Source organism: Nomascus leucogenys, chromosome 1a (assembly GCF_006542625.1).
Source record: "Nomascus leucogenys isolate Asia chromosome 1a, Asia_NLE_v1, whole genome shotgun sequence".
Lineage (NCBI taxonomy): Eukaryota > Metazoa > Chordata > Mammalia > Primates > Hylobatidae > Nomascus > Nomascus leucogenys.
The window spans coordinates 76,858,290-76,881,489 of NC_044381.1; the positions used below are offsets into that span (position 1 = coordinate 76,858,290).

Genomic DNA, 23,200 nt, shown 5'->3' on the forward strand with positions numbered 1-23,200 from the left:
TTTATTTACCTTTGATCTTTGAGGCTGATGACCTTTGGATGGGGTTTTGTGTGGGGGTCCTTTATGTTCATCTTGATGTTGTTGCTTTCTGTTTGTTAGTTTTTCTTCTTCTTTTTTTTTTTGAGACGGAGTTTTGCTCTGTCGCCCAGGCTGGAGTGCAGTGGTGCAATCTCGGCTCACTGCAAGCTCCGCCTCCCGGGTTCACGCCATTCTCCTGCCTCAGCCTCTCCGAGTAGCTGGGACTACAGGCGCCCACCACCACGCCCGGCTAATTTTTTTTTGTATTTTTTAGTAGAGACGGGGTTTCACCGTGGTCTCGATCTCCTGACCTCGTGATCCGCCCGCCTCGGCCTCCCAAAGTGCTGGGATTACAAGTGTGAGCCACCGTGCCCGGACTGTTAGTTTTTCTTCTAACAGGCCCCTCTTCTGCAGGTCTGCTGCAATTTGCTGGAGGTCAACTCCAGACCCTGTTCACTTGGGTATCAGCAGTGGAGGCTGCAGAATAGCAAAGATTGCTGCCTGCTCCTTCCTCTGGAAGCTTTATCCTGAAGGAGCACTGGCCTGATGCCAACCAGAGCTCTCCTGTATAAGGTGTCTGTCGACCCCTGTTGGGGTGTGTCTCCCAGTCAGGAGGCAAGGGGTCAGGAACCCACTTGAGCAGGCAGTCTGTCCCTTAGCAGAGCTGATGCACTGTGCTGGGCGAATCCCTCTTGTCAGGATTAGCTGCTCTCTTCAGAGCTGGCAGGCAGGAATGATTAAATCTGCTGAAGCTGCACCCACAGCCACCCCCTCCACCAGGTGCTCTGTCCCAGGGAAGTGGGGGTTTTGTTTGTAAGCCCCTTACTGGGGCCTTTCCTTCAGAGATGCCCTGCCCAGTGAGGAGGAATCTAGAGAAGCAGTCTGACCACAGCCACTTTGCCACCTAGCCCACACCTCCCAACCTCCTTAGCACTGTCAGGGAAAAACCACCTACTAAAGCCTCAGTAATGGTGGACACCCCTCCCCCAACCAAGCTCAATCGACCCAGGTCAACTTCAGACTGCTGTGCTGGCAGTGAGAATTTCAAGCCAGTAGTTCTTAGCTTGCTGGGCTCCGTGGGAGTGGGACCTGCTGAGCGAGACCACTTGGCTCCCTGGCTTCAGTCCCCTTTGCAGGGGAGTGAACAATTCTGTCTCGCTGGGGTTCCAGGTTACCCTGGGGTATGAAAAAATACTCCTGCAGCTAGCTCAGTGTCTGCCCAAACAGCCGCCCAGTTTTGTGCTTGAAACACAGAGCCCTGGTGGTATAGGCACACGAGGGTATCTCCTGATCTGCAGATTGCAAAAACAGTGGGAAAAGCGTAGTAACCCAGCTGGGTAGCACAGTCCCTCACAGCTTCCCTTGGCTAAGGGAGGGAGGTCCCTGCTCCTCGCACTTCCTGGGTGATGTGACACCCCACCCTGCTTCCGCTCACCCTCTATGGGTTGGACCCACTGTCTAACCAGTCTCACTGAGATGAACAGGGTACCTCAGTTGGAAATGCAATAATCACCCGCCTTCTGCACTGGTCTCACTGGAAGCTGCAGACCAGAGATGTTCCTATTCAGCCATCTTGGCCCCCCCTCAGTACAATTTATCCTTAAATTACATAAGGCTGAGATTAAAGTTAGACAAAAGAGGTTCTTGCTGTAGGCCCAGAATTTAAGGGGGTACCCAAAAACCTTAAGTAATCAAGATAAATAATATTCAATGCAACGTTTTTAAAATATCCAAATTAATGCAAAAAGTTCATTATGATAAATTTAAAAACCCCAAAATAACAAAATCTTAAGACCAGTGCTGTGCTGAGTCATGTAAGAGACTAAGACAAAAGGAAAAATGTGCACCCCTATATATATGCTTTTGTGTCATTTTAATAGTTATTTTTTTCCAGAACACCAAAGTGGTTGAAAAATACTGAAAAATTGAAAAGTAGGTGTGTTAAAAATTATGTTATTTGAATTTTAAATATTTGTACTAAAATCAGTATTTATTTTAATTTTACTCTGGCTTTAATAGAGGCGAACTTATTAAAAATATTTGAAAATCTGTTGCTTTGCTTATTTTCAATTGAGAGACTGCCCTGTTTGAAGTGGTTAAGGTCGGCACTTGGTCAAGAGAAACTGGCTGACTGAATTTGCACCTAAGTTGAAATCACATATTTGGCATGTTTTTATGAAATTTGGCCTGTTTATTACCTAGATTTCCACTTTGTTCATTTAAATTAGACATTTGTTTAATAGATCCCATTAGAAATTAATATCTGAATTCCGACTTTGCCTAGACCATGTTTTATTTTTATTTTGCCCTCTGACACATTGTTTTTCACAGTTGGAACGAGAACTGGCTGAACTCAAGGGCTCGGGCAAAGGGCACAGTGATGGATCCAATAACAGTAAAGTAACTGATCCTGAAACACTGAAGAGTTGTGAAACTGTCACTGAAGAACCAAGTCTTCAACAGAAGATATTGACCAAACTAAATGCCTTGAATGAAAGGGTAACATTCTGGAACAAAAAACTAGATGAGTATGTTTAATTAATTATCTAGTTGTTCAGATTTGAAACTGAGAGAATCAGAATGTTTTGGGCCATCAGTTGACCCTAGTTCCCTTCTTCAGGAGTGTGAACAATTACAGTATGAAGTAAAGCATGAAATATATTCTTAGTACTAGTTCCTAGTACATATAAGCATCATGGGTTAAAAGCTGGCTTACAGTTTTTTGCAGAGGCAGTTCTTAATTAGGAACAGTAAGCTTCCCCCCAGTGGCTTCCTGTCATATCACTGCTCTAGTGTCTGCAAACTGAAAACAACAGAGCCTCTGCTGGTGCATAAACTCACCAAATAGATGAGACCTGGCAAAGCCCATACACAGTAGAAACAAGTTCAGGCTCAGTTATCAATTAGAAATGTAAAGCAAGAAGGCTTAGCAAGGACTGTGAATTTTTTTATTTATTAAGGCACTAAGTGGATAAGTTAGTGTGCCCTGTGATAATACTAGCAATAATAGTAACATATATTGGGTTTTTGCTTTGTGCCAGACTCTTTGCTAAGATCTGTACATGTATTTTGTATATAACTCTCAAAACAGCCGTTTTAGGAAGAAGGACTATGAATATTGCCATTTTACTGAGAAAACTGAGGCATAAAAAGTCCAAGTGACATGTCTGAGATCTGAAAGCTGTAAGTGGTAGAGCAAGGATAGTCTTCTAGCCTTCACATATTCTGAGAGTAGCAAAATTAAAGGTGATTTTAATTGCCAAAAACAAAATGTCTTTGACATGGTTTAACTGTTAACACCAAGCTTTCCTTATCCATTGAAAGGAAGACTTGTGTTTTAACATCAGTTAAAAAAAAACTATCATAAGTTTTAATGTTGTGATTTGTAGATCATTCTAATAGCTGTATGTATTTTTCTCTCCAATAGAATTGAAGCAATTTATCATATTGAAGTAAAACAAAAGAAGAAAAGTCATGGCTTATTGATCCCACTTTTGTTAATTGAGTTAGAGACTGTGGGAAATTTCCATTTTGAAGAAGGCACTCGATCTGATGACTGGTAAATCTGTTAGAAATTTAGTATAGCTTTAAAAATAACTTAAGTACTCAGGATCATCAACCAGAATATCAACTTATAAAATCTTAAAACGTCCCATTTTTGAAACATTTCTCATGCAGAATATTCATCTATTGAAAATTGGCAGGCATCTATTGAAAATTGAAAATTAACTACTTTCCACCTATACATTTCTGTTAATGCCATTACCATGAGCCAACCTTGAAGACATCCTAATGGTTTATCATTGCTCTTTACCCGATTTTCCTTAGCCCAAGAGCAGAATATAATTTAGAAAAAAATAGTTTATAATCGTTTTAATTTTTTATATATGTTTATAGTGTTTGTTTCTGGACTGGATATAGTGCATCATTCTGAATATTGGTTGAGAAACTGGAACAGAGCAGGAATGCCAAAGCAGGATTGGCAACAGGAGGTTGCCAACATGGGAGAAGACTGTCTAGCAAATCTTCTGTAGGTCTGTGGTCAGAGTGGAACCCACCGTTTAGAGATAGCTACAGTCAGGGTGCACACGAACACTACTTGTTAGCATAAAGTATATGCTTATACCAGGAATTAGGTCAAAAGCTTGTATCAACAAAAATGGAGAGACACCAGAATCAAGCAGAAAGCAGACAGCCAGGCTTTAGAACCAAGGCCTACTAGTAGATACTAGGAAGTGGTTGTGTTGCTTCAATTAGAGGGGCACAATTTCAAACTACCCTTAAAAAAAGTCTTGAAGAAAAATATTGTTAAGTATCACTTTCACATTTCTGAGTCATTTTTTCAGAATTGAAGAGCCTGTGAAACAGAGAAAGATTGCTCTAGAGCCACACAGTAGGAACTGGGTACATGGAAATACACCAGGAGACATGTCAAACTATAGAATGGACTTGGCACATAACCCTGGAGCATGATTTTACTTGAAGTCAATGTCAAAATAAATACTAATTTTTATAGTGTAGAATGTAAAACTTACACTAACTTTTCAGAAAAAAACTGTTATTGTTATGGGTTACTTTAAACCAAGTCCCCTGATTTCTATTAGACATGGCTTTTTTCTCACCTCTGTGAGTAAAAGCTTCTCAAAGGTCTTGGGAGAACTCTGATGGAAAAGTGTAAGAAGCTCTTCGCAAGGGAAAAAGAGGCCTTTTGAAATACTTTCCTTTGTATTAGTACATCCATTTGCCCAGCAGTTACTACTGTTTGCTTAACCACATTATTTGATTTTTATATGCAAAGATATAAAAGGTGTTCATCCAGCTCCCATGTAAACAAGTAAAGGCCTTGATTTTTCAAGTACAAAAACTGAATGGTGTGTCTCTACTGGGTGCACATTTATATTCACTCAACCTAAACAGGATCTTTTTTTTTTTTTTGAGATAGAGTCTCGCTGTATCCCCAAGACTGGAGTGCAGTGGCCCGATCTCAGCTCACTGCAACCTCTGCCTCCCAGGTTCAAGCGATTCTCCTGCCTCAGACTCCCGAGTAGCTGAGATTATAGGTGCATGCCACCACATCCGCTAATTTTTGTATTTTTAGTGGAGACAGGGTTTTGCCATGTTGGCCAGGCTGGTCTCAAACTCCTGGCCTCAAGTGATCTTCCCACCTTGGCCTCCCAAAGTGCTGAGATCACAGGCATGAGCCACTGTGCCCAGCTCCAAACAGGATTTTTAAAAATTATTTCTGTTTCTTTTTAAATGCCATCCCATTACTGGGTATATACCCAAAGGACTATAAATCATGCTGCTATAAAGACACATGCACATGTATGTTTATTGCGGCACTATTCACAATAGCAAATTGTTGGAACCAACCCAAATGTCCAACAACGATAGACTGGATTAAGAAAATATGGCACATATACACCATAGAATACTATGCAGCCATAAAAAATGATGAGTTCATGTCCTTTGTAGGGACATGGATGAAACTGGAAAACATCATTCTCAGTAAACTATCGCAAGGACAAAAAACCAAACACCGCATGTTCTCACTCATAGGTGGGAATTGAACAATGAGAACTCATGGACACAGGAAGGGGAACATCACACTCCGGGGACTGTTGTGGGGTGGGGGGAGGGGGGAGGGACAGCATTAGGAGATATACCTAATGCTAAATGACGAGCTAATGGGTGCAGCAAAACAACATGGCACATGGATACATATGTAACAAACCTGCACATTGTGCACATGTACCCTAAAACCTAAAGTATAATAATAAAAAAAAAATTATTGCAAAGGAAACTCTTTGCAACAAGTGGATTAGTGAAAAAAAATGTAAAAGCAAAATGGCCAAAAAGCCATTTAGATAACTATGTCAGCCTGATAGTAAATTAGATAGCTTTGATGGATTTTGATTAGCATTAACCTGTTTACTTGGTTTTAATAAGAGTAACCTTGGTTTGTTTTAAGGAATATATCAAATATATGTTAGCAGAATTTAAAGGACTGTTTTTTAGTTTTAGCATACTGCAAGTTTGGCTACTTTTCCTCTGATCTTTTATATATGTTAAGAAATAACTACTGAGTGCTTTAAATTGCTATGCTACATTTCTAGTTGTTTTATTTAAACACTGACTTCTCCTATTAATATTTTTAAGGCTAAGGATTCAGTATTTAAATAAAAAGTATTTCAGTAGAACTAGGACTGAAAGATTTTCTGTTAAAATTATCTTTATGTCTTTAACAACAACAAAACACTGCATGTTTCTAATTGTATGTCATTATCTCTTAGCTTCATTTCTTTTATGAAATAAAATTATTATATTTTCCAGTTTAAAAAAATCTTATTTTATAGAGACATGCTAGTTGAGTGGATTGTTGCTACTATACCTTTATTATTATAGATTTGTATTATTTACTGATGTGTCGCCAATTGAGTTACCCATTGACATCATACAACATTTATTGGCTGGGCGCGGTGGCTCACGCTTGTAATCCCAGCACTTTGGGAGGCCGAGGCGGGCGGATCACGAGGTCAGGAGATCGAGACCACGGTGAAACCCCGTCTCTACTAAAAATACAAAAAATTAGACGGGCGTGGTGGTGGGCGCCTGTAGTCCCAGCTACTCGGAGAGGCTGAGGCAGGAGAATGGCGTGAACCCGGGAGGCGGAGCTTGCAGTGAGCTGAGATTGCGCCACTGCACTCCAGCCTGGGCGACACAGCGAGACTCCATCTCAAAAACAAAACAAAACAAAAAAAAACATTTATCAAGTAGGGGCTCCAAAGCATAAAAGATGCTGTCCTTGTGCCTGAGAAGCTGTCAACCTGGTTATAGATACAGTGTATTTACAACTAAAAAAAAAAAACCTTTAAAATACCACAAAACAATATATAAGTGACTCTATAAGTTCCTTTGGGGAAGATATGATGTTTTGTGTGCCTTATAAGAGATAACATCTAGCATGGGGCTGGATTAATAGTCCAGTACATATTTACTAGTTGAAGCTTCCATATCACTTTATAGATACACAACAGTTTTGCTTTGGTGTATATAATGACTTTCAGTAATTAATCTGCCTCTTTATAAAGATTTCATGCTATACTATCTCAAGGAGCTACATAAGCAGAAACTTTCTGTTTTACAGAGTTTTGAAACTGTTGATTTAAGTCAGTAAGCCTGTAAAAGTATTTATTAAACCTTTATCTAGGATTATAAAGTATATTTTAATAGATTAGATTAAGCTTCAAACATTTAAAAACATGTGTAGCCTATATTTGCTAAATGAGCACATTATTGTATATTAACAAAATGTGTAGGCATCTTTCTGTGTAACTGAATATATTAGTCATTGATATATATCATTGTGAATGTTTATACCTTCAAGTACCACTGAATGAATGAGGGTAAGGTACACAGTTCAGCTGACTCTAAAGGATTTGAACAGGAGTTATGATTAGTTTAGAGACCATACAGTGGAGAATATTGAATCCTCTACTGTAGGTGAAGAGTCTGAATGTAATTTGGAAGGTAACAAATAGCTGCAAAGGCTTTTGTTTTGTTTTATTGGCAGACTCTTCACCTATAGTAAAGGATCAATGTTCTCCACTGTATAGTTTTAGACTATCATAACTTCTGTTCAAATCTTTTAGTCAGCTGAACTGTGTACCGCACTGCTCTTGAAGCAAACGCAGTACTCCACCACATAAGTGGTTTTGTTTGTTCTGCTTCCTTCACCCAGAATGCTTTCACATACCTCACCCTTACTTCATCATTGCTCAGCTGCTGAATTCCTGGGCAAAATAAAATCTCCATGAAAAAATCACACTTCATAGCTCCTGTCTTCCTGGGGGACCAGCCTAGAAGCTAGGTATTGTTTATTCATTCCTTCCAGCCATTCATGAGAAGCTTCAAGCCCAATATCCACTATATAGCAAAAACTTTATCTAAAACACCTATAGCCGTAGTTTCTATCAGAGTGCAGAAAGCTTCCAGGACATGTTACTTAGGGGAAATTTGACAGATTTAGGCCCAGCAAATGATCCCTCTATAGGAGGAGCAGTAGCTTCCCCACCTCAGATGATAATGTGGCTGTTTACTTGTAGGTACTCTAAACTGGTTAGCAGGCATCATGCTTGATTGCAACACTATTCCTATCTGTTTCCTCTACCAGACTGTGAGCTCCTCTGGGATTAGTTTGGTTTAGGCAGCTCTCCTTTCACTCTAGGGGAGAAGTAATTTATAAGATCCTGGCTGCATTGATTAAGTATTTGCTTGTGAGAAATATAGATGCCCTAAGTTAGGAGCTCAGATATTAGGCTCAAGGAGAGACTACCCATCAGGAAGCTCACCTCTGTGACCTTAGCTCACACCCATTTCAGACCCTGGTTGATTATGTAGGTGAGGACCTAGATCTTTCATTAAAGGCAAATGTATTCATTATAAGATCATTTACTGCCTTCTCAAAATGATCCGTTTTTCAATCTCATCTTAATCTAGGTTCTGTGCTAGACAGGACCGGAATTTTATGCGTATGGCCAGGTGAGGGCAGCAGAGAGCAAACAAGCACTTCAGTGTTCGTTTCTTCACACAGCTGGCCCCTGCTCCTCCTCCAATTTTCAGATCAACTATCTTAATGTCTCTGAAAGGTCTTCCCCAAGGCCCTATCTTAAGTAGGTCCCCTTTGCATTCCTTACCCCAAGCTTCTCTTCAGAGCCCTTTTCAGTTTAGAAATTTTATTTCTGGCTTTACTTGTTCAGGCTTCATTAGAGCAGACAATGCCTCTTTCACATCCGTATTCGTTGTCAGGAAGTTAATTCAGTAGTCCAATGAGAGATCGTGGTGATTTGGATTAGGATGGTAACAGTGGTGATGATGAAACATGATCACATTCAGGATGGATTTTAGATGTAGAGCCAGGCGGACTTGCTAAAGAATTAGATACTGGGGCCTGGTGCGGTGGCTCACGCCTGTAATCCCAGCACTTTGGGAGGCCGAGGTGGGTGGATCACGAGGTCAGGAGATTGAGACCATCCTGGCTAACACGGTGAAACCCCGTCTGTACCAAAAACACAAAAAATTAGCCGGGCGCCTGTAGTCCCAGCTACTCGGGAAGCTGAAGCAGGAGAATGGCGTGAACCCGGGAGGCGGAGCTAGCAGTGAGCGGAGATCGCGCCACTGCACTCCAGCCTGGGGGACAGAGCCAGACTCCGTCTCAAAAAAAAAAAAAAAAAAAAAAAAAAAGAATTAGATACTGGTAAGGAAGAAAGGAGAGGATTATTCCTACGGTTTTGACTTAAGCTATCAGTTAAATGGTGGTGCCATATACTGAGATGGAAAATACTCAGAGGAGCAGGTTTGGGGTGCAGTGTTAGTTGTGTTAGGTTGAAGTCACCTATAACATGCAGATGGACATACCAAGTAGGTAGTTGGATATTCAAGTCTGGGTATAACCAGCTAAGTTGAGTAGAGATCAAGACTAGAAATAAAATGTTATAATTTATCAGGATGTATATAAAGCCAAGAAACCACGTGAAATCATCTAGGGAGAGTGTTCATGGAAGCAAGAGGAAGGCCAAAGGCTTATCCCTGGGCAGTTCAACATCTAAAAGTCTGTCTGAGAAGACTCAGCAAAGAAAATTATGAAAGAGCAGCCAATAAGAGGAAGGCGTATGTAGTTTCCCTGAAGCTAAGAAAGTGTTTCAGAAAGTGAGGATTGCTCAACCAACCTGTCTTCCAGGCAGAACAAATGTACAATAAATGAATAAATAAACAGAGCCACTATATGATTACTGTATCTTTAGTAAAAAACACAAAATATGAGCTATAACTTCTATCATATGTAGTTTTCTGTTCTTAAACATTTTAAGGAAAATCTGTTATTCATGTATATTCTGTATGTATTCCCACATAGGTTTAATTTCTGCTATGAATTAATTCTGTCACGTTTTTGTGCCTGGGACTTCAGAACATACGGTATTACAGGAGTAAAAGTAAAACGTGTCATTAAAGTTAACAACCGTATTCTGAGACTAAAATTCCAAGAGAAATTTCAAATGTTTTTGGAGAATGAAGATATGCATGATTCAGAGTAAGAAGCTGAATTCTTTATGGAACAACTTTACAAAAGTTTGACTGTATTTGTAAAATTTCTATTTTAAAAGTTTACAGCATTAAAAATATACATATACCTTGTTAGTAAATGTTTCCTTTTTATGCATCTCCCATGGCTAGGATGACCTCATAATTTATCCACATTGAGCCTGTTTTTGAGGTTGAAGGCAGGGGAGCTATTGATAATGACACTAGAACATTGCATGTCAATGAGAAATATCCCTGGCAGGACATACGGTTATCTTATCTATGGCTAAGCTTTTGTGAAATCAATCCTCAAACTTTTTCTGTTTCAATTATCCTTAAGGAGCTACCGAAGGATGCTGGAATGCCTTTTTTATGTTTTTGATCCTGAAGTTTCAGTGAAGAAAAATCATCTTCTACAAATACTTGAAAAAGGATTCAAAGAGAGTGAAACAAGCAAGGTAGCATAAAATGTCATTTAGAATAATGCTTTCTTCCTAGCAAGTGGAGCTCTGCCACTGATTAAGCATGATTCCCAATCCTTTTATCCGTATTTATAGTAAACTGCTGCTGTTTCACAAAAAGCTGAGTGTTAACATGGAAAGTATAGCATCTTTCCTCTTTGGATTATACCAAAGTAAGCCCATTAATTACTACTGCCTGACCCTACTTAATCCTTCTAGGCATCTTATTTTTATATTGTGGTCCTTTTGTTGATGGTTTTGAAATCTGCTTTTTAAATTGGCTGTAAATCTTTAATCTGTTGTAAACTCTCCAGAGTCTTCACCTTGAAGTAATTCAGTCACTTAACTCCACTGTACTTTCTAGCTATTGCTTTCCTTTTACTGCTGCCATTTCTTTATTCTCTACTTCACTATCCCCATCTTGCTGCTGATCTTGCTTTATCATTGGTCACTTCTGATGCCCCAAGTATCCAACAAATCTTTCTCAGACCTCCACCATCTTGACGAGGCAGCTGTAGCACACTGGTGTAGAGCAGCGCTTCCCAACCCTTTTCACATCATGACATACATAAAATGATAATATTCCTGCATTTGGATCCCGATTTCACTCCTCACCAGTTATGTGACTTCACCTCTCTGTTAATCTGTTTCTTCCTATCTGTAAAATGAAGATAATAATAATATCTATTTTGCAGAGTTGTTGTTAGGATTTAGTGAGATAATGCATTAAAAAGTTCTTGGATATTGGTACACCAGTGTTCATGACATCACTATTCAAATAGCCAAAAAAGCTGGAAACAATGCAAATATGCATCAACAGAGGAATGGATAAACAAAAGTGGAATATACATACAATGGAATGCTATTCAGCCATAAAAAGAAATGAAATTCTGAAACATCTTACAACATGGAAGAACCTTGGAAACATTATGCTAGAGAAATAATAAGCCAGACAAAAATGGAAAAATATTGTATGATTCCATGTATGTGAAGTACCTAGAATAGGAAAATTCAAGAGACAGAAAGTAGAATAGAGGTTACCAAAGGCTCTGGGAGAGAAGGAGGTAGGGAGTTACTGTTTAATGGGTACAGAGTTTCAGTTTGGAATAATGAAAAAGTTCTGGAAATGGATGGTGGTGATGGTTGCACAACAATGTGAATGTACCTAATGCCACTGAATTATATGCTTGAAAATGGCTAAAATGGTACATTCTATCTTATGTATATTTTGCCACAATAAAAAAATCACCCCCACGAAAAAAAGCATTCCATCCACTCAATGGAGAATGGGTTGGTGGGAGTAGAAACAGATGACAAGGCAGTATGTGGGGGAGCTATTGCAGCAGCTCAGGCCGTAGAGGTTGGTACTCTGACTGCAGGGTGGTGGTGAGAGTGCCCTCATTGTACTTTATCGAGAAGTAAGGAGGTGAGGAATTCAGGGTTTTACAAGGCAGAGTGAATTGCTCACATTCAGTCCAGAGAACTATGAACCATTATCGGGAGAGGGTAAGGGAAGGATGAGGCTAACACTTCTGTGTTTTCCACCTACCAGCCCCTGTGCTGAGTACTTTTATCTTCTGCATCTCCTAAAAGAGATGAACCATCTCCTTTAATTCTCCCACAGCTCTCTGTGCTGCTCTGTCCAAAAGAGTAGCCACCACCCACATGTAACTATTAAGCATTTGAAATGTGGCTATTCTAAATTGAGTATGCTGAAAGTTTAAAACAAGCACCAGTTTGTAAAGACTGAGTATGGAAAAAAACACTATAATTTTTATATTAGGTACATGTTGACATGATAGTATTTTGGGCATATTAGATTAAATAAGATATTTTGTTAAGATTTACCAAAAAAAATCTCTTGGACCAATGCCTGGCACCAAGAAAGTTTTTGATATTTTATTTTGATATTTTGATATTTTATTTTGAAAGTTTTAAATATTTTTATTTTTGAATTTTTATTATTGTCTGAAAATTTGACACTATTGGTTGCCTTCTTTTTGAAACTCTCCTTTGGCATCCATGATATTACACTATTCTTATCCTATTTTTCTGATTGTTATTTGCTTCCTTTTTGTTCCCCATTTTGCTTCTAAACATGAGAATACCACAGGTTAAAGTCTCCTGATCTTCCCTTTTTTCTTCACACACCATCTACTGCTGTCATTGTTAAGATCCTAGAAATGGGAGAAACATCAGCGTGTAGCATGTAAAAGATCAGATGAGCTACATTTCTGTGCTATGATGTGTACATAATGGGTCAGGATAAATATTTATGTTCTGCCTTGTTTAAGAGATGGGCTCTGATTTAAAAGACAGCTGTGTAAGCAGTTTAGAAGAGAAGTTTGGCTAAGGTTGGCAATATCTACAGGCAGAGGGCTGGCTGTAGTGGGGAAGAAGAAACTATTTGACTAGCAAACATATCTAAGGTTAAGTCCACTTTCTAGTTGGAAGAGGAAGGATCTCTTTCTATCACTTCAGGATGAAGTGTTCAGTAGTAAGGATGGGAGAGTATGTGATTAAATCTGCTCACATAGCTTGAGTTCATTCCCTACCAAATATTGTTTGTAATCAAGGACTTGGTCAATAAACGCAAAGAGTATCACGTATTCCCTTATGGTTTCTCCAAAATGTGCATCTTCAGTTAGGCTATCTCTTCTTCTTTGCTCTGACACCAACAGCTGCCATTCCTGCGCGGTTAATATACCTTATTTTCTTATATAGTGTGTCTAAAACCAGCCTTTTAAAACTGTAAGTTCAGGGTTACATGTGTAGGTTTGTTATTTAGGTAAACTTGTGTCATGGGTGTATGTTGTACAGATTATTTTGTCACCCAGGTATTAAGCCTAGTACCCATTAGTTATTTTTCCAGCTCCTCTCCTTCTTCCCACCCTCCTCCCTCCAGTAGGCCCCAATATCTGTTGTTCCTCTTTATGTGTTCATGTGTTCTCATCATTTAGCTCCCACTTATTAGTGAGAAAATGTAGTATTTTGGGTTTCTGTTCCTGTGTCAGTTTGCTAAGGACAATGGCTTCCAGCTCCATCCATGTTCCTGGAAAGGCTGCATAGTATTCCATGGTGTATATGTACCACATTTTCTTTATCCAGTCTGAGCATTTAGGTTGATTCTATGTCTTTGCTATTGTGAATAGTTTGCAATGAACGTATGTATGCACGTGTCTTTATGATAGAACAATTTATATTCCTTTAGGTATATACCCAGTAATGGGATTGCTAGGTCAAATGGTAATTCTGTTTTTAGGTCTTTGAGGAATCGTCACACTGTTCTTTGCAATGGTTGAACCAATTTACACTTCCACTAACAATGTATAAACATTCCTTTTTCTCCACAACCTTGCCAGCCTCTGTTATTTTTTGACTTTTTAATAATAGCCATTCTGACTGGTATAAAATGGTGGTCTCATTGTGGTTTTCATTTGCATTTCTCTAATGATCAGTGATGATGAGCTTTTTTTCTATGCTTATTGGCCACATGTATGTCTTCTTTTGCAAAGTGTCTGTTCATATCCTTTGCCCACTTTTTAATGCAGTGATTTTTTTTTGTAAATGTGTTTAATTTCCTTATAGATCTGGATATTAGACCTTTGTTGGATGCACACTTGGCAGAAATTTTCTCCCATTCTGTAGATTGTCTGTTTACTCTGTTGTTTCTTTTGCTATGCAGAAGCTCTTAAGTTTAATTAAATCCCATTTGTCAATTTTTGCTTTTGTTGCAATCGCTTTCGACGTCTTCATCATGTAGTATTTGCCCATTCCTATGTCCAGAATGGTATTGCCTAGGTTGTATGAGAGTTTCAATAGTTTTGGGTTTTACATTTAAGTCCTTACATTTAACTCCATCTTGAGTTGATTTTTCATATATGGTATAACAAAGGGGCCTAGTTTCAATCTTCTGCATATGGCTAGCCAGTTATCCCAGCACCATTTATTGAATAGGGGTTCCTGTCCCCATTGCTTGTTTTTGTCAGCTTTGTTGAAAATAAAATGGTTGTAGGTGTGCAATCTTATTTCCAGGCTCTGTATTCTGTTCCATTGGTCTATGTGTCTGTTTTTGTGCCAGTACCATGCTGTTTTCTTACTGTAGACCTGTAGTGTAGTTTGAAGTTGGATGGTGTGATGCCTCCAGCATTATTCTTTTCACTTAGGATTGGCTTGGCTATTTGGGCTCTCTTTTGGTTCCATTTGAGTTGTAAAATAGTTTTTTATAGTTCCGTGAAGAATGTCACTGGTAGTTTGATAGGAATAGCATTGACTCTACAAATTGCTTTGGGCAGTATGGCCATTTTAACAATATTGATTCTTCCTGTCCATGAGCATGGAATGTTTTTCCATTTGTTTGTGTCATCTCTAATTTTAAAACCAGCCTTTAATGTTTTGCTCATGAGCAGCTCTCTCCTGGTCTTCTTTCCTGATTTCTATAACAATCCTGTCATTTCCTTCACTGAACATGCTCAAAGCCTTGGAATTACGTTCAACCCTCCCTTTTCCATTATCCCCACATCTAATCATTTTCCAGTGGTTCTTCATTTCTCTCCCTAATCCCATTGCCTGCCACCACTTTCAACCCTTAGAACTTTCCTTCTAATCTTTGCCATTGTTTCCCAATAGGCAACACTGCCCTTGGTCATGCCCTCTAGTTCTTCCATTTTTCACAGTACAAACAAATTCATCTGTCTTAAAACGTTATTTTCATAGTGCACATTGCACTGTTTCCATGATGAGAAACTTTCAGTAGCTTTGCATTACATATTATGATTTCCACATTCCTCTGCCTGGCATTGAAGGCCTCTGACAACCCTCACGATCTATCTTCAACCTAACTCCCTATTACCAAATATGCCAAGTGCCCCTAATGAAGTATGTAGTCTACTTGTGATTCTCCTAAGTACAGCTCATACCTCCCTTTGATGAAATGCTGTTTTCTATTTTTTCCCTGTAACAGACTTACTGATCCTTTAAGTCCCAGCTCAAGGGCTTCTTCCTTTGTGTGGCTTTTCCCGAATTTTCAAACAGTAGGTGCCCTTTTACCTAGTTTGCAGGTTAATCCAAAAAGTCAGTTAAAATGGAGAACTGTAAACAAATGATTACTTAACAAATCCTTTAATATAACTTAAAACATAAATGTACATTCATGTGTCAGTCTTCTGTGTAGGGCCAAAGCCTTTGATTATGAAATCAGTCTTTCTTGTATCAGCCATAACTATGTTTCATATTAGTTTTGTTTTCCTTAAAGTTGAGCATGCACTTAAAGATTCTTGCAAAGTAACTCGAATGTAAGAATCCTTCTAGTTTGTCTGATTCCCCCCACCACCCCAAACTTTTGTATTTGCTTTGTCTACACATGGCTTGCCAGAAGTTTTTAATGATTATCTTCTATTGAATTTTACTCACTTTTCCAAAATTGTTCAAAGAAACAACTCCTCTTCTATTTTGTAGCTTTAAATAATATGCATAATTTCATAACAACTACAACTGGCATAAACAAGTTTGGGAAAAAAATTAACTGACTCTTGGTAAGCATACAACACAACTGGATACAGTAGAAGTATATCCGTTTTTTAAAAGTTCCATTTTATCCCTGAACTGCCATCATACTATGAGTTACATGGACAACAGAAAATACTGGTTAATCCTGCAAATTGGTTAAGTGTTAGTTAAGTGGTGATCAACTGAGAATTTTTATTATAACACATTTGTTTTATTGAAATGTAATCATTTGTGTGCATTTTTCTACTAGTTCTTAAGAGCAAGATCTGTATTTATAGAGTAGATTCTTCGTAGAAATCTAGTGAAGGAATTGATGTCAGATGGATGGATAGCAATCACACCTATTTGTATACCTTCATACGTTTTTCTCCTCTTAAAATATAATTTCCTTTTAAATTTCTGATTATTTGAATTATGTCCAATCTTCAAAGCCTACCCATGATTTCATTACCTCTATAAACTCCTTCCTAATCCCTTCAGTTAAAAAGTATGTCTTATTTGACACCTCTTGTGGTGCCTTGTATTTTTTAAATTATCATGTGTAGTTTCTATCTCTGCCTTTCTTAATTGAGGACCAAGACTATACTGTAGCCTTACAATACCCTGCACATGGGTTATATCAAATGGATATTTAGTGATGTTCATTGAAAGTCTAGAAAGGTTACTTACTGGGGTGTGGAATTTGTGGTCAGATAAGCCGTATTAGAGTATAGTCACCCATCAGTATCTCTGGGGGATTGGTTCCAGGACTCACGCAGATACCAAAATCTTTGAATACACAAGTCCATTATATAAAATGGTGCAGTATTCGCATATAACCTACATATATCCTCCTGTGTACTCTAAAACTCCTCTAGACTACTTACAATGCAACGTAAATACTATTTCAATAGTTGTTATACTGCGTTGTTTACTATTTGCATTATTTTGTATTGCATTTTTTTCCTGAATATTTTCAATTCATGGTTGGTTGAATCCTCAGATGCAGCAACTGTGGAGGTGGAAGGCTGACTGTATTTATTTTTTCAGAATTTCTTTGGATTGCAGATTTCAATAAAAAAATAAGTAATTATTTTGAGATACATCCCATCAATACCTAATTTATTGAGAGTTTTTAGCATGAAGGGTTGTTGAATTTTGTCAAAGGCCTTTTCTGCATCTATTGAGATAATCATGTGGTTTTTGTCTTTGGTTCTGTTTATATGCTGGATTACATTTATTGATTTGCATATGTTGAACCAGCCTTGCATCCCAGGGATGAAGCCCACTTGATCATGGTGGATAAGCTTTTTGATGTGCTGCTGGATTCGGTTTGCCAGTATTTTATTGAGGATTTTTGCATAAACTCACAGACAATATCATACTGAATGGCCAAAAACTGGAAGCATTCCCTTTGAAAACTGGCACAGGACAGGGATGCCCTCTCTCACCACTCCTATTCAACATAGTGTTGGAAGTTCTGGCCAGGGGAATCAGGCAGGAGAAGGAAATAAAGGGTATTCCATTAGGAAAAGAGGAAGTCAACTTGCCCCTGTTTGCAGATGACATGATTGTATGTCTAGAAAATCCCATTGTCTCAGCCCAAAATCTCCTTAAGCTGATAAGCAACTTCAGCAAAGTCTCAGGATACAAAATCAATGTGCAAAAATCACAAGCATTCTTATACACCAATAACAGACAGAGAGCCAAATCATGAGTGAACTACCATTCACAACTGCTTCAAAGAGAATAAAATACCTAGGAATCCAACTTACAAGGGACGTGAAGGACCTCTTCAAGGAGAACTACAAACCACTGCTCAATGAAATAAAAGAGGATACAAATGGAAGAACATTCCATGCTCATGGGTTGGAAGAACCAATATCGTGAAAATGGCCATACTGCCCAAGGTAATTTGTAGAATTCAATGCCATCCCCATCAAGCTACCAATGACTTTCTTCACAGAATTGGAAAAAACTACTTTAAAGTTCATATGGAACCAAAAAAGAGCCTGCATTGCCAAGTCAATCCTAAGACAAAAGAACAAAGCTGGAGGCATCATGCTACCTGACTTCAAACTATACTACAAGGCTACAGTAACCAAAACAGCATGGTACCGGTACCAAAACAGATTTATAGACCAATAGAACAGAACAGAGCCCTCAGAAATAACACCACACATCTACAACCATCTGATTTTGACAAACCTGACAAAAACAAGCAATGGGGAAAGGATTCCCTATTTAATAAATGGTGCTGGGAAAACTGGCTAGCCATATGCAGAAAGCTGAAACTGGATCCCTTCCTTACACCTTATATAAAAATTAATTCAAGATGGATTAAAGACTTACATGTTAGACCTAAAACCATAAAAACCCTAGAAGAAAACCTAGGCATTACCATTCAGGACATAGGCATGGGCAAGGACTTCATTTCTAAAACACCAAAAGCAATGGCAACAAAAGCCAAAATTGACGAATGGGATCTCATTAAAACTAAAGAGCTTCTGCACAGAAAAAGAAACTACCATCAGTGTGAACAGGCAACCTACAAAATGGGAGAAAATTTTCGCAACCTACTCATCTGACAAAGGGCTAACATCCAGAATCTACAATGAACTCAAACAAATTTACAAGAAAAAAACAACCCCATCAAAAAGTGGGCAAAGGACATGAACTGACATTTCTCAGAAGAAGACATTTATGCAGCCAAAAAACACATGAAAAAATGCTCATCATCACTGGCCATCAGAGAAATGCAAAGCAAAACCACAATGAGATATCATCTCACACCAGTTAGAATGGCCATCATTAAAAAGTCAGGAAACAACAGGTGCTGGAGAGGATGTGGAGAAACAGGAACACTTTTACACTGTTGGTGGGACTGTAAACTAGTTCAACCATCATGGAAGTCAGTGTGGCGATTCCTCAGGGATCTAGAACTAGAAATACCATTTGACCCAGCCATCCCGTTACTGGGTATATACCCAAAGGATTATAAATCATGCTGCTATAAAGACACATGCACACGTATGTTTATTGCAGCACTATTCACAATAGCAAAGACTTGGAACCAACCCAAATGTCCAACAACGATAGACTGGATTAAGAAAATGTGGCACATATACACCATGGAATACTATGCAGCCATAAAAAATGATGAGTTCATGTCCTTTGTAGGGACATGGATGAAACTGGAAACCATCATTCTCAGTAAACTATCGCAAGGACAAAAAACCAAACACCGCTTGTTCTCACTCATATGTGGGAATTGAACAATGAGAACACATGGACACAGGAAGGGGAACATCACACTCCAGGGACTGTTGTGGGGTGAGGGGAGGCGGGAGGGATAGCATTAGGAGATAAACCTAATGCTAAATGATGAGTTAATGGGTGCAGCACACCAACATGGCACATGGATACATATGTAACAAACCTGCACATTGTGCACATGTACCCTAAAACTTAAAGTACATTAAAAAAATAAAATAAAAATAAGTAATTTGTCATTTACAGATAAGACATAACTCTAAATAATTTGGCTATTAATGTTAAACAAATAGTAATTTCAAACCTTTGAGATTGTGACAAGGACAAATAGACCTGAGTTCAAATCATGACTTTGCCAATTACTAGTTCTGTCCTTGGATAGATCATATAATCTCTTTTAGTTCTAGTTTTCTTACTACTAAAATCTAAAAATAGAGATTTTTGGTTTTTAGAGCTGTTTTCACAGCAAGCAAGTAATGTGAGCATTACTTATAGAATACTTTCAAGAAATAAAGTTAGTCACAATACAAACTAGGATTTCCATGGGTTAGCACATGAAAAACGTTTTGTTTCTAGAAAACAGTGTAGATTATTAGACCAAAAAATTATAGTATAAACAAGAATCTTCACTGATATAACACCTCATTCCATCAGATTTTCTTTTTGGAGTTAGCAAGATTACTAGTGGAGTACTCATTGAAAGCTATTGTTCCTGCTCCACATAGTATTATCATCAGTCTTGAATGTGGCTGCTTTTCCAGGAACAATTTTTGTTCTGCATCACCTTTTATTAACTAACGTATTTGCATATGAATTTAAGATATATAAATGGCTTTGCCAAATGAAGTTGCTCCTGAAGGTTATCTACTTCTTTTCAGTGAGACCAGCCGCAGATTTCTTTGCCCAGACACATAAAAATAAAATAAGAAACCCTCTGTATTGAAGTATTGTCAATTTAATAAAAATACTCAGACTTTGTTTTTTCTTTGCAGCTGCCTGTCAAAAAGGAAGCCATCATTCTTTCTAACAGTCTAAGTATAAGTGAGTGTCCCAGAATTGAATTTTTACAACAAAAGCACAAAGATGAGAAGAAAAACTCTCTTAAGCATGAGCTCTTCAGACATGGTAAATACAAATATGACATGTTTCTGAACTTTTAAGTTCTAAGTCTTCAAATTCATTAATTATCTTCATATCATTTCTGATACTTGGTTTTATCAACCAAGGAGATGTTCTTCAAACCATTTTATTTCATATTTACCAATGTAATAATACATGACTTTCTCATCATTAATTTAGCCACACTTTTAACAGATACTTACTAAGTGATTATTATGCCAGCATTAAGAGGAACATTTGTTACTCAGATGTTTAATTCAACTTTTCAGGGACATTTTTCACAGTCTGCTTTTGTTCATTATGTTGTCACAAAAACTCAGCACATATATATATATATATGTATGCTACACACACACACACACACCCCAAATTCACAGGAAATAGAAAAGAATTTGGCCCATATATGTGATAATTATATAATAATTATATAAAGTACCCCGGAAGGTAGGCCTTATTTGTCCTGAATCATCATAATGTAAGATGATAAGAAAACCTAGATTTAAGTTAAAATTAGCTAAAGACAAATTGGAAAGTGTATGGATTGCTTTATAACTTGTCTTATATAAGATAATTTTTTGATAATTCATTCATAGTTACCAGTACTTCATTTGCAGCTTGAATATGTAGAAATATAAGTACACAAACCAACTTATAGGACACTTCTGGGAGAGATTCCCTGGTACCCATGGATTGGGGAAAAAGACTATAGCTCATCATGTCCTTCTTGCCTCACCCTCTTCCACTGTACGTTCTTTAGTTCCACAAGTATTTATTGAATACTTATTGTGTGTTAGGCACTGGAAGGGATACAGTCTATGCAAACTAGACAGTTTCATCTTTATGGTGCTTATAAATATTAATAATCAAATAAATATAAAATCATAGTTATCATATAGGAGCTATAAACATGAAGTATTAATGCATAGTACCAAAGAATGTATAATATGGAGAATAGATCAGGTCAGGGAGTAAGGAACACCTATTCTTTGGTCTCAACCATCCAACCTACTAAAGCAGGGTGTCCAAACCCTAGCCACAGACTGGTTGCAGTTTGTGGCCTGTTAGGAACCTGGCCACACAGCAGGAGGTGAGCAGGGGACAAGTGAGCAAAGCTTCATCTGTATTTACAGCCACTCCCCATCATTCACATTACCACATGAGCTCTGCCTCCTGTCACATCAGTGGCAGCATTAGATTCTTATAGGGGCGTGAACCCTATTGTGAACTGCATGTGCGAGGGATCTGGGTTGTGTGCTCCTTATGAGAACCTAATGCCTGATGATATGTCACTTGTCTCCCAACACCCCCAGATGGGACCATCTAGATGCAGGAAAACAAGCTCAGGGCTCCCACTGATTCTACATTATGGTGAGTTATATAATTATTTCATTATATGTTACAATGTAATAATAATAGAAATAAAGTACACAATAAATATAATACACTTGAATCATCCTGAAACCATCCTCCCATCCCCAGTCTGCGGGAAAATTGTCTTCCATGAAACCAGTCCCTGGTGCCAAAAAGGTTGGAGACCACTGTACTAAAGATTGGGTAGTCAGAAATTGGGTTAACTTAATTCTATAAGAATGACATTCTAGGTTCCAGATTGCTAAGATGAATCATTCTGAACTAAACTATATGTGTTTTGCAGTTTTTTATCCAGTTAATAATAATTATAAAATTAAGCAGGTTATTGAGTCTAGAAAGAACTCCTTAACTCCTTACTGAAAAAACCTTTTATTCTAAGAAATACCTCACAATGTTATTCTAGATTCTTCTGGAATGTTTTCCAAAACAATTAGTTTCTCCTAATTTACATTTTATATCTTGTACATAGTAAAAACAAACAAAATTCATTTGAACATTTTATGTATTATGATTATAAATTATGTTTTTAGATTCTTGACTTTAGGATTTAATGAATCCCAAGGATCCTTAAGAATATAAAGGAAAATGAAATGTTTATTCATTAAGTAGACATATATTGAGTGCCTCCTACCATCTAAGATATGTGCTAGGTGCTACTGAACTTTTACCCAGTTAAAAACAACCAAAATTTATTTTTAACTACTTAAAAAACCTTGCCAAATTAATGTGTGCTTTCCTTCTCCCTCTTCTGTAAAGCTTTGCTTGATATAATCACACGACACCTCTTTTATAATCATTTCATTTATTCAACAAATATTTGTTGAGCATCTATTTTGGATCGAGCAATATGCTATGCGGTGTACAGTAGCAAACAAGAGAGCCAGCATCTCTGCCTTTACAGAACATACAGTTTAGTCTTGGGCCAATAAAGAAGGTTATGTTGGAAAATTATTAAAGTTAATTATTATTAAGAATTACTTCTGTTTTTTTATATTTAGGCATCCTCCTCATTACAAAAGTTTTCCTTGGCCAGAGTGTTCAGGCCTATGAAAAAGAATCCATCAGTCAATCCAACTATCCAATGGTTAATTCAGTGTTCATTCCTCGGAAATATTTACTAAGTATGTCTGTCATAAAGATTAATGTGGTTTTATCTCTCTGAATGAAAAATGTTTGTGTTTAATACGGATACTCACAGTTTTATTTCTACTTAACAAAGTTTGTAGAATTTTCTACAAAAATCTGTTACTAGCCACTGATAATTTTTATATTCCCTACCTCAAAGACATTTATACAAGGTGGGGGTAGATAATCTGGCAAATTTTAATGTAATTATGTATTTGTGTGTGTGTGTGTGTGTGTGTGTGTGTGTGTGTGTTCATTTTCAAAGA

General features: G+C 37.8%; 1 protein-coding gene across 1 annotated transcript in view; it reads left to right on the top strand.

Annotated features, from left to right (window-relative positions):
* Positions 1-23,200, top strand: part of LRRC9 (leucine rich repeat containing 9) — a 133,367-nt gene that overhangs the window by 23,328 nt on the left and 86,839 nt on the right. The window contains exons 8-13 of the mRNA XM_030811545.1: positions 2,350-2,546; positions 3,446-3,577; positions 9,932-10,108; positions 10,439-10,556; positions 20,312-20,444; positions 22,808-22,930. Of these exons, the coding sequence (XP_030667405.1) occupies positions 2,350-2,546; positions 3,446-3,577; positions 9,932-10,108; positions 10,439-10,556; positions 20,312-20,444; positions 22,808-22,930 (880 nt within the window). The remainder of the gene's footprint in view (positions 1-2,349; positions 2,547-3,445; positions 3,578-9,931; positions 10,109-10,438; positions 10,557-20,311; positions 20,445-22,807; positions 22,931-23,200) is intronic.